Genomic DNA, 11,024 nt, shown 5'->3' with positions numbered 1-11,024 from the left:
GAGAAGTTTGTCAAAGATTCATTTAATTGCTGGTTAAGATAGTTTTGTATGAGAGAGCTTTAGTATTTTGGCAGATTGCTCATATGAATCGGTAAATATTTTTATGTGTTGGAAAAATACAAGTGTTAATGTCTTTGACCAATATGGTTTTCTGCTAACTTTTATTTTAGTGGAAGTTGAGGTAGCCAAATAAAGATTGATTTTTCTAATGTATATCTTAAAATTTGTGTAGTTATAAATACCTTAAACTTCTTTAAAACTTCAAAAATTACAGCTGAGGGTATCAGACAAATTAAGTCAATATTCATAAGTATTTAGAACATGTTTTATGGTATTTTAAAATAATTATTTTGTAATGTTTATAAAGCATTAAAAATTTTTGAACTTTGGATTATTTTTTTAACTTTAAAACTGATACATAAAAGTATAATTATAGTGGGGCAGGAGTAATGGATCAGTGGTTAAGAGCATTGACTGCTCTACTCTTGCAAAGGACCCAGGTTCAATTCCTAGCACCCACATGGTGGCTGACAACTGTCTGTAACTCCAGTTCCAGGGTATCCTTCTGACCTTCGTGGACATTGCATGACATGGGTGCACTTACACACATGCATGCAATACACTCATACACATAAAATAAAAGTAAAATTAAATAGATGATTATATTAATGAGGTATTTAATACTTTGGCATATATATGCATTATGTAATGTTCAAATTAGGTTAAATAGATCTGTCTTAACATTTACCCTTTCTTTTTGTTTGTTTGGTGTTTTAAGGCAGGATCTCATTATGTAGTTCAGACTGGCCATGAACTCCCTATATAGTCCAGTCTGGCTTCAAATTCATGGTGGTCCTCATGGCTTAGCCTCCTGAGTGCTAGGATTATACGCATGTGTCATCATGCCTAGCTAATTTTTTTAAGGTGAATTCTCAAAATTCTTGTGGTGTATTATCTGTAGTCTAGTACAACAGAAATTCTTGCTCTTATCCTTAGCCTAGTATGCATTGATCATTCTTTTCTAACTCCACCTCCTCAGTTTGTTTCTTGATATCAGATACTTACTTTTTTATTGACAAGTAATTGGGAAATTTAAATTGCCTCTCTTAACTCTGGTCTTAGAAAATGCTACTACTTCACCCTGATTCTTAATTTAGTACTCTTAAAAGCCTATTCTTAGCATTATGCTTTATTATGCAACTCATAGTTGTCAGGCAGTGTCATGTTGAGTGTATTATCTTTATGAAATGTAGCTTGAAATAACCAAAACTTTAATCTTTTTAAATGTAATTTTTCTGTTATGCATAGAATAGTCAATTTTTGATGAAGCTTTTTTCATCTTTAGTTTTTGTCAGACATAGTATCTTTAACATTAATAGACTGTGACCATCAGCTGTTAGTATAAAGTTAATCTACAAAAGAATTGAGGCAGATTATTTAGGGGATTTGAGAATGACTGGTGGTCTGTTGTAGTTACATTGTACCTTTATGTAACTTGGCTTAACCTCATTGTTTTAGCTCAGCAGATATCTCAATAACATTAAGGAACAGAGGAGATGATGCCTTTAGGGCGAATGTGTATGGCGATTCTATAGTTGTTCAACAACACATCAGCATGGATGGAAGTCGATCTTACAAATTAAAAAGTGAAAAAGGTTTGTTGGGTTTCTATTTCTTTTTTAACAATTATTTTCTATTTTAAGTGTATGAGTGTTTTGCCTACATGTATGTAGCACACCTGTGTTGTGCAGTGCCTACAGAGACCAGAAGAGGGAGGTGTCAGATCCCCTGAAACTGGAGTTAAGGATGGTTGTTAGTTGCCCTGTGGATGCTGGGAACTGAACCCAGGCCCTCTGGAAGAGCAGTTCATGCTCTTAACTGCTAAGCCATCTCTCCAGCTCCTCTTTTTATTTCTTATTAAATATTAGTAAATACTTTGAAAAGTTACATGGTTGTTACTATACATATATACATACATATATTTAGGAACTTGCATGTTTTACACTTGTTACTATAGGAGATTATAGAGTAAACATAATGCTTAGCAGAATTAATTTGAAACAGGTTGTGTCATTTTGCAACCGTAGACTTTCTTCCCCAGGATTTCTACAGTTTAAAGATGGTAAAAGGTAGAAAAGGCCGTAAAGGAGGAGGTAAGTGTTCAGTTAGTGAAAAGAAGGGATAGCTGGGAGCCATACAAAAAAGTAAGCACTATTGCTGCCCTTGGACTTTTTCTACTCCATGCACTTGTGCCATGACCTGTGTGTCACCCTGAAACTACATATATTTACTGGTACCTTTTTTGTTGGCATAATGAAAAGCAATTAATGTTACTATTTTATAGGTAATTGTACCTTTTCTCTGCGTTTCACTCAAAGCAATCTGGTCATTTTGTGTTTCTTCTAACTAGGGCACGTGGTTTCTACTAGGAAAGAAGAGCTGATTGCAATTCTTGATCATTTTAATATCCAGGTAATTGTACATTTTTTTTCAGGTTAAGTAATGCAGCTGTCTTTTTTTTGTTGTTGGTATAGTTTTGCTTGTTACATGCATATAAGCAATTCAGAAGGCCTCATAAGTTGATAAGAATATGTGCTTTATGTTCAGTGAGTGTCCTTAAAATTTAACAATTCAACACAGATTTTTTTTTTAAATACTTTGTTTGTTTTAAAAAAAATATGAGTATGTGTCTGTGTGAGTGAGTGCCACATATGTGCAGGTGCCCAAGGAAGCCAGAATTGGGCATTGCATTCCTTGGAGCTAGAATTAAAGGGAGTGGTGAGCTGCCTCATGTGGATACCGGAAACTGAACTCAGGTCCTCTGCAAGAACAGCAAGTGCTCCTAACCACTGAGGCGTCTCTCTAGCCCGTCAACACAGATTTTTTTTTTTAATTTACTGTTTTAATTTTTTTATGTGTATGAGTATATTGCCAGCACGTGTTTAAATCGACCTGTGTTGTGCAGTGCCTGTGGAGGTCAATCGAGGGTTTTGGATCCTCTGGAACTGAAGTTATGGATGGTTGTTAGCTGTCACGTGGGTGCTGGGAATCAAACTTGGGTCCTCTGCAAGAGCAGCTAGTGTTCTCAACTGCTGAGTCACCTCTCCAGCCCCCCCCCATTCATTTATTTTTATATTTTATTTTATGTGTATGAGTGTTTTTGCCTGCTTGTATATAAGTGTACCAGGTGCAAGCAATGCCTGCAGAGGCCAGAAGAGAGCATCAGATCCCCTGGAACTGGAATTTCTGATGATAGTAAGCTACTGTGTGGGTGCTGGAAACTGAACCAAGGTCCTCCCAAAGAGCAGCCAATACTCTTAACCACTGAGCCATCTCTAGCCTTCAGCACAGATTTTTAATATATCATGTGGCATCCTTAATTTGATTAAGCAGTTAAGAATGTTTTGTTAAAATTCATCTTAATAATACTATAAATTTTTTTGTATAGTATAGGAATAAGAATTCTATTTCAGAAGTAATCAAAAGAGTATAGAGAAAGGACTATAACCTTTGATGGTGCTGCTACCCCAAAGTTGGTAGAGTAAGATGTTTGACAATACACTAGTATGTTAGGTCTTATTGTCAGATGTAGTTAAGATCCAGGGAAGCATTGTTAAAAACCCTCTTTCCCTTCCTCATCTCCTCTTGCCTTACTCTTCTTTTCAGGCAAGGTCTCAGTGTATAGCCTTGACTGACCTGGAACTTGCCACTTAGAGCAGGTTGCCTTTGAACTCAAAGATCAGCCTATCTCTGCCTCCTGAGTACAGGAATTAAAGATGCCTGGCTGTAAATTAAAAAAAAAAAATTTTTTATTTTTATTTTATGTGTGTGAGTATTAATGCCTTCAGTGCTTATGGAGGACAGAAGTGGGCATCAAAGCTCCTGGAATTGAAGTTATGGTTGTTAGCCACCAACATGTGGGTGCTGGGATTCGAACCTGGATCTTCTACAAGAACAGCCATAGTCTTTACCACTGAGCTGTCTCTCCAGCCCCTAAATTTTTTTTTTAAAGGACCAGAATTTTACCTAAAACAAATGTTTTAGATATTGGTTTAGCTACAGATCCTGCAGTTGTCATTTTTAATGGTAAAATGAAGAGTTTCAGATTTTCTTCTTTCGTTTATATGAGTCCCATATAATCTAGCATAAACATGATTATTTTTAGCATATAAATTTATTTATTAGTAGTACCAGGGATATTGAATGATGACCCTGAATCTTTTCAAACAAATTATATATACATGTATATCTAAATTTATTTATTTCTGTATTTATTTTAACGTGTATGAGTGTTTTGCCTGCATCTAGTCGGTGTACCTGTGCATGCAATGCCTGTGGAGACCTGAAGAATGCAACGGATCCCATGGTACTAGAGTTTCAGATGATTGTTAGCCACCATGTGGGTGCTGGGAACTGAACCTGGGTCCTCTGGAAGAGTCAGCCAGTGCTCTTAACCACTGAGCCATCTTCTCTCCAGCCCCACAAATTGTATATTCCACTTACCTCACCCTGCGTCCCTGTTCAGCGTGGAAGAAGCCAGAGCAGTCTGCATCCCTATTTCCTATTGGCAATTTGGGTAACCCCTTCAGAGGATGGTGTGATAAGAATAGGAGGTAGGAATTGGCTGGGCAGTTAGGGTAAAAAAGACCCCAAAGAAAAGTAGCCAGTTGCTTGGCTAAAAGTCAGAATATCCTTGGGACTGTTAGCAACATTCTCTGTTCCAAAGACCCAAAATGTCAAAAGTATTTGGGAGCTTGTATCTAAATCCTTAAAAGATTTTAGGTTTACCTTAAAGAAAAAGAAAAAAGTGATGGGGCAATATGGGAGGTGTTGGAAGGGAAGGACTGGGCATGGAGTTGATCAAAACACATTATATGCACATATGAAATTCTCAAAGTTTTTGTAAAAGTTAAAAAACAAAAACATATTTTAATCTTAAATAGGTTTAACTTGGTAGTTGAAAGTAGTTTTATTTAAGCAATGGTTTATTTAAAATGACTTGTGCTTCAAAAGATAGAAATAACATGTTTCTGTTTTTCTATTACCCCACAACATAATAAGGACAAGAAACCCTTTTTTTTTTTTTTTGAGACAGGGTCTCCTTGCTGCCCCAGCTGTCCTAGAACTCACTATGTAGACCAGGCTGGCCTTGAACTCAGAGATCCACCTGCCTCTGCCTCCCAAGTGCTGGGATTAAAGGCATGTACCACCACGCCTGGCAAGACAAGAAATCTTAAAGCACTGTTGAAAATGATATTTGACCATGATACTTATGATCAGAGATAATGGAATTGAACAAACTGTTACTGGGAATGCTCACTAACTTGCTTAACAAGGTTGCATACGAGACTTGGGACACAGTTCAGATAAGATGATAGGAGAGCTGAGGCTGCTGGTCCTGGTGTCATTCGATTGATACTCTATATAAACATGAAAAGACTTTTTTGCCTATGTGTGGCGTGGATGGGTATTCATGTTCACTTCTGTGTGAGCACATACATGTGTGTGTTAGGATGTGTATGCACATGCATGTAGAGGGCCACAGTTGACATTGGGTGTCTTAAGTTGCTCTTTATTTTATTGAGGCAAGGTCTTACTGAACCGGGTACTTGCCAGTTTCAGTAGTCTAGCTAGGCAACTTGCCTGGAGGATCCCTTGTCTCTGTCTCCCAAGTACTTAGATAGTGGCTACCATGCCTACTTGGCTGGCTTTTTAAGAGGGTTCTGGGGCTCTGAACTCCAGCCCTTAAACTTTCATGACGAAGCCTAATAGAAGCACATAAGAGGGTCCTTGAGCTTGTATCCTTGTAGTAGAATGTTGAGTCTGACTACAGTATTTGTTCTGTTACACAATTTTGAAACATTTTCCTTGTGTTAAAATTTATAATATTTGTCTATGTATTTTTATACTAATGCTACAAACTTTGATTACAGCTTAGCTTTCTTGATTAACCTTAGGTCAGCAGTAATGTATGTTTTAGTTTAAGTTATTAAAGTAAAATATTTAAATGATCTTTTAAAAAAAATTTGTTTCAGGTGGATAATCCAGTTTCTGTTTTGACGCAAGAGATGAGCAAGCAGTTCTTACAGTCTAAAAATGAGGGAGACAAATACAAAGTAAGAGTCACGCAATTAAATACAAATTTCCCCCAAAGCATGTGTGCTGATATATACCAAACTTGGTCATGTAATAGATAATGAGATTTTTTTTCACCAATTTAAAATAATATTCTAAGTAGATCTAAAATATTGCTAAGGAAGATGTAAGTTTAATCTTCTAGGTAGATCTTCATTTGTATGATTTTGCTTATTCTGAAAGACATTATTTATTTATTTATTTATTTATTTGTTATTTATTATTTTTTTGGCCTTTTTCAGACAAGGTCTCCCTGTAGCTCTAGTTGACCTGGAACTCACTGTGGAGACCAGGCTGGTCTCAGTCTCACAGGGATCCACCTGACTCTGCCTCCCAAGCAGTGGGATTAAAGGCATGTGCCACCACACTTGGTAGATAATTAATTTTTAAAAATAATCTTTAACAAAATGCACAGGAGCAATTGACCATAATACCTAGTAGCTTATAAACTTTATTTAAAACTTTTAAAATCTAAAGAACTATTTGATTGCTACTAAAACTTAGTGTGTAGTTTCTGAATGAGCTTTGATGTTCCCTTTTCTAAAATTTTTTAATTTTTTTTATTTTGTAGAAGAAGCATTTCATTACAGCTTTAACATACTCAATAAGATGCACTAAGATCAAAACCAGGAATGTCATGTATAATTTTTACTTTAAAAATGGAAGAATTTGTGAAAATGCAGGAATTTAAAAAATTTCAACATTGTATTGTTTTCATACTCAGAGGTATATTGTGGGGTATTAAGAGTTTTCACAGTTGAGCATGTAGATACTAATAGAAATAGAGCAGGGTCAATTAATTTGATTCTAAAGTAAGATTTGTTCTTGGCATTTATGTATGTGTGCATACATTTTTAATGCCTTTCTATGTAATTGATTTTAAAGTTTTCAGGGACGATTTTTTTTTTCTCTTTGGTCTTTTTGAGACAGGGCCTCTCTTCCCAGCTGGCCTGGAACTCACCATGTAGACCAGGCTGGCCTTGAACTCACAGAGACCCACCTGCCTCTGCCTCCTGAGTGCTGGGACTAAAGGTGTGTGCCACCATGCTCTGCAATTTTTCCTTTTTTATACTGCAGTCTTGCAAGCTCGTAATTGTGCTTTTCTCTTTGCTGGTATAGTTCTTCATGAAAGCAACCCAACTAGAACAGATGAAAGAAGATTATTCATATATTATGGAAACGAAAGAAAGAACAAAGGAACAGATAAATCAAGGAGAAGAGGTTTGTAAATACTGTAAACCTTTTTTTTTTTTAAATTTTAAAAATATTTTATTTTATGTTGTATGAGTGTATTGCCTGCATATACACTCGTGTTGTGCAGTTCCCTCAGAGGTCAGAAGAGGGTTTCAGATCCCCTAGAACTGGAGTTACAGATGATTGTTAATTGCTGTGTAGGTTCTGGGAACTGAGCCCAGGTCCTCTGCAACAGCAGCCATCTCTTCAGCCATTGTAAATCTTCTTTAGATGCACCAAATTCTTAGAGTACTTAAGGTAATGGTATTGTAAAATATTCTTATGTATGAATCTCTATCTTTATGAAAATATGATATTTTTATAGCACACTGGAGCATATGATGTTTAATTTTTATATTCAGGGCATTTCTTAGTCTTTTGTTTTGTAACAATGGGTATGTATATGTCTTCTTTTTCAGACTAAAGAAGAGAAGACCATATCTTATATACATATCCCTTGATATGTGGTTATACAATAAGGCACCGCACCACTGATTCCCACTGTAAATAGTTTTAAAATGTTTGCATAATGTTTTGTTGAGTACAGACCTCAAGGTGATATTACACATAACATGCACTTATGATTTCAAAATGTTAACATTCTTCAAGCCACTAGTGAGTTGGTAGCTGCTGTTCTTTAATGAAGTCATTTTCTAAGAAGTTTTTGTGTGTTACTAGTTTGGAACAAGTTGTAAAACATTTTCTGTTTTGATGTTAATAAAAATAAATGCTTTTTTTCTTTTTCTTTTTTTTTAAAGCGACTTACTGAACTAAAGCGCCAGTGTTTGGAGAAAGAGGAACGATTTCAAAATATTGCTGGATTAAGTACCATGAAGACTAATTTAGAGTATTTGAAACATGAAATGGCTTGGGCAGTGGTAATTTTTATCACTTGTTCACTTCATTTTATTTGTTTACAGCTTTCAGTGATGTTTGATAACTGTTAATGGTAATAATTTGCTATATAATTTCATTTCAGGTCAATGAAATTGAAAAACAGTTGAATGCTATTAGAGATAATATCAGAATTGGAGAAGAACGTGCTGCCAAACTTGACAGGAAAATGGAAGAACAGCAGGTACTTGGTTCTTTTTGTATAGAGGTAGTAGGTTAAATTATGTTTGATTATGATAATCCTGCTTGAGGCTTGAACTGCTGACTGCTCAAGAATGTGGACAGTGGAACTTTACTGTTGACTAGAGATACTGGAATGTGAAGCTTTTACTTTTGGATTCATGAAGAAGATGAAACACAGAAGACCTAAGAAATAGGGAGGTACCAAGGTAATTGTCAATTAGAATGCCATTAAAGGTATGTATTAGTAAATTGAAGAAGTGAGAAGTGAAAACTGTTCAGAGCAACTTAATTTAATTTAGGGTCTAGAATCCGTATTTCCTATTAGAGAATTTCCTATAGATAAAGTTTATTAGATAACTTGTTAGGTTTGTTCAGGTGAATTTAAACCTGAGATTTAAAATCACAGTAAGAAATACTGTATCCATCCAGAATTTTTAAAAGTTATAAAGCTTTTCTCAGGGGCTGGAGAGATGGCTCAGTGGTTAAGAACACGGGTTGCTCTTGCAGAAGACCTGGGTTCAAATCCCACACCTATATGGCAGCTAAGAGCTGTCTGTAACTCCAGTCCCAGGGGATCCGACGGCCTCTTCTGTCTTCTGCGGGCATTGCATGACATGGGTGTACTTACCTACATGCAGGCAATACACTCATACACATAAAAAAATAAAAATAATAAACTATTTAAAAAGGAAAAAAAACAGTTTCAAAGCTTTTCTCACGAATGTAGTGGTCACAGTTGGTAGAGCAGCAAACACAGACCCTGGGGCATTCCCAATAGTTTACTGTTCAGCAGGACCTGTCTTTGAAGAGCTCTTCATACTGAATCATTCACTTGTTTAAAGTGTGAGATGTAGGGGATTTTAGTATATTCACAAGGCTGTGCAGCCGTTCCATGGAGCTTCTTGCACCACCACTACAAGTGGAACTCTAGCTGTGCTCTTCTTTATAGGTAGGGCTTCTTAAAACTTTTCCTACTGCTTACCCCTTATTTCCCATGATCTTGGGTATGTAGGTATATAAAATAGGTTATAAATCAAGCATTTACTGATAATAAATCATAAAGGAATTTTAACAAAAATTTTTTTTATATAAAAATAAATCTGGGTACGGCATAATAGCACATGCCTTTAGTCTTAGCATTCAGGAGGCAGAAGCAGATGGATTTCTCTAAGAGTCAGGTCACCAAGGACTACATGGTAAGACCGTGTCTCAAAAACAAAAAAAAAATAGAAATATTGACTAAATATTTGATGCTGCAGGACATATACTATCTTTAATATTTTTTTCAGAGTTGATCAGTGTCTTGGTTTCACATTATCAGTGCTGAAAATGCACTCAGAGACTGAGTACATATATTACTTTGCATAAATATGTAGTACAAAGTAGTAAGTAGAAGGCTATTTAGGCCCATGTCAGGAAGGGTAGGAAATTCTCTCCTCATCCCAAGTCAGAGTGTATATTGTATATGTATTTAAAAGGTTTTAGTTCTGCTTCCCTGGGCCTGCACGACCCGCAGGCTTCTCTCCGGGACCAACCCAGCTCCTCAGTGCAGTCCCCAGGAGCCCTTGGGGCCATTTCCAGACCCCATCTTCCTTTGCATTTCTGAGTGGCATGGCCACCAGCTTCCCTAGACCAGCATCTTTCCTGGCCCTGGCTCCCAGGCCAGTCCAACCCCCAAATTCCTGAGGCCAAAATCTTTCCTGGAGGGATCCAGACCTTAGGAGAAAGCCTGAGAGCATCTGAGCCTCATCTGACTTGGGCCTCTTTGGGAACTCCTGAAGACAAAAGCAATCCGGCTACTCCAATATAAAATCAAAAGAGAGAACCGGAAGCTTAGAGGAACCAGCTTTTCATGCCCAAAAAGTAAACCACAAAAGCACATAAAGTTTACGAAAAGAAGCAGACCTAAACTTGAAGGCTTGCGTCTCACGCAAGAATAAGAAACTACAAAAGAAATTCACATGTCAAAATCACAGAGAAAAATTAATAACATGAAAAGCCAAAATAACATATCCCCATCAAATACCAGTAGTCCTCTAGAGGAGCACAAAGAAAATCCCCTAGAGATAATGCAGGACATGGAACTCAAAAGAATAATTATGAACATGATAAATGATAACAGAATTCAGTGAATTTAAAGAACACACAAAGAAATCAAAGAATTGAAAGAAGATAGGGATAAACTTCTGAATGAATTCAGAAAAGAGTTAGAAATATTGAAGAATACTCAGGCTGAAATGAAGAAGGAAGTGAAACACTCAGTAAGCCAATTAGAAACGTCAGGAAAAAGCCTCACCAATAGGATGAATGAAATGGGAAACAGAGTATCAAGACTAGAAGATAAAGTGGACGAACTAGACCACTCAGGCAAAGGTTATGAAAAATTTATGAAATCACAAGAGTGGAATATGCAGGAATTATGTGACACCATAAAAAGACCAAACTTACGAATCATAGGCATACAGGAAGGAGAAGAATGCCAAGATAATGTCATGGACCAGGTCTTCAACAGAATTGTGGAAGAAAATTTCCCAAACTTAAAGAAAGACATGCCCATACAAATACAAGAAGCATACAGA

At 36.4% G+C, this 11,024-nt stretch overlaps 1 protein-coding gene across 1 annotated transcript in view; it reads left to right on the top strand.

Moving 5' to 3' along the window:
• Smc6 (structural maintenance of chromosomes 6) overlaps positions 1 to 11,024 on the top strand; it is an 84,312-nt gene that overhangs the window by 20,421 nt on the left and 52,867 nt on the right. Inside the window, exons 5-10 of the mRNA XM_008824185.3 lie at positions 1,519 to 1,655; positions 2,411 to 2,472; positions 6,036 to 6,116; positions 7,255 to 7,356; positions 8,127 to 8,246; positions 8,348 to 8,446. Coding sequence (XP_008822407.1) covers positions 1,519 to 1,655; positions 2,411 to 2,472; positions 6,036 to 6,116; positions 7,255 to 7,356; positions 8,127 to 8,246; positions 8,348 to 8,446 — 601 coding nt within the window. The remainder of the gene's footprint in view (positions 1 to 1,518; positions 1,656 to 2,410; positions 2,473 to 6,035; positions 6,117 to 7,254; positions 7,357 to 8,126; positions 8,247 to 8,347; positions 8,447 to 11,024) is intronic.

The sequence above is a fragment of the Nannospalax galili genome, unplaced genomic scaffold (genome assembly GCF_000622305.1).
Source record: "Nannospalax galili isolate Female #2095 unplaced genomic scaffold, S.galili_v1.0 scaffold69, whole genome shotgun sequence".
NCBI classification, from domain to species: Eukaryota; Metazoa; Chordata; class Mammalia; order Rodentia; family Spalacidae; genus Nannospalax; species Nannospalax galili.
Note: the sequence above shows the minus strand (reverse complement) of the source record. Positions and strands in the feature narration are given on the sequence as shown.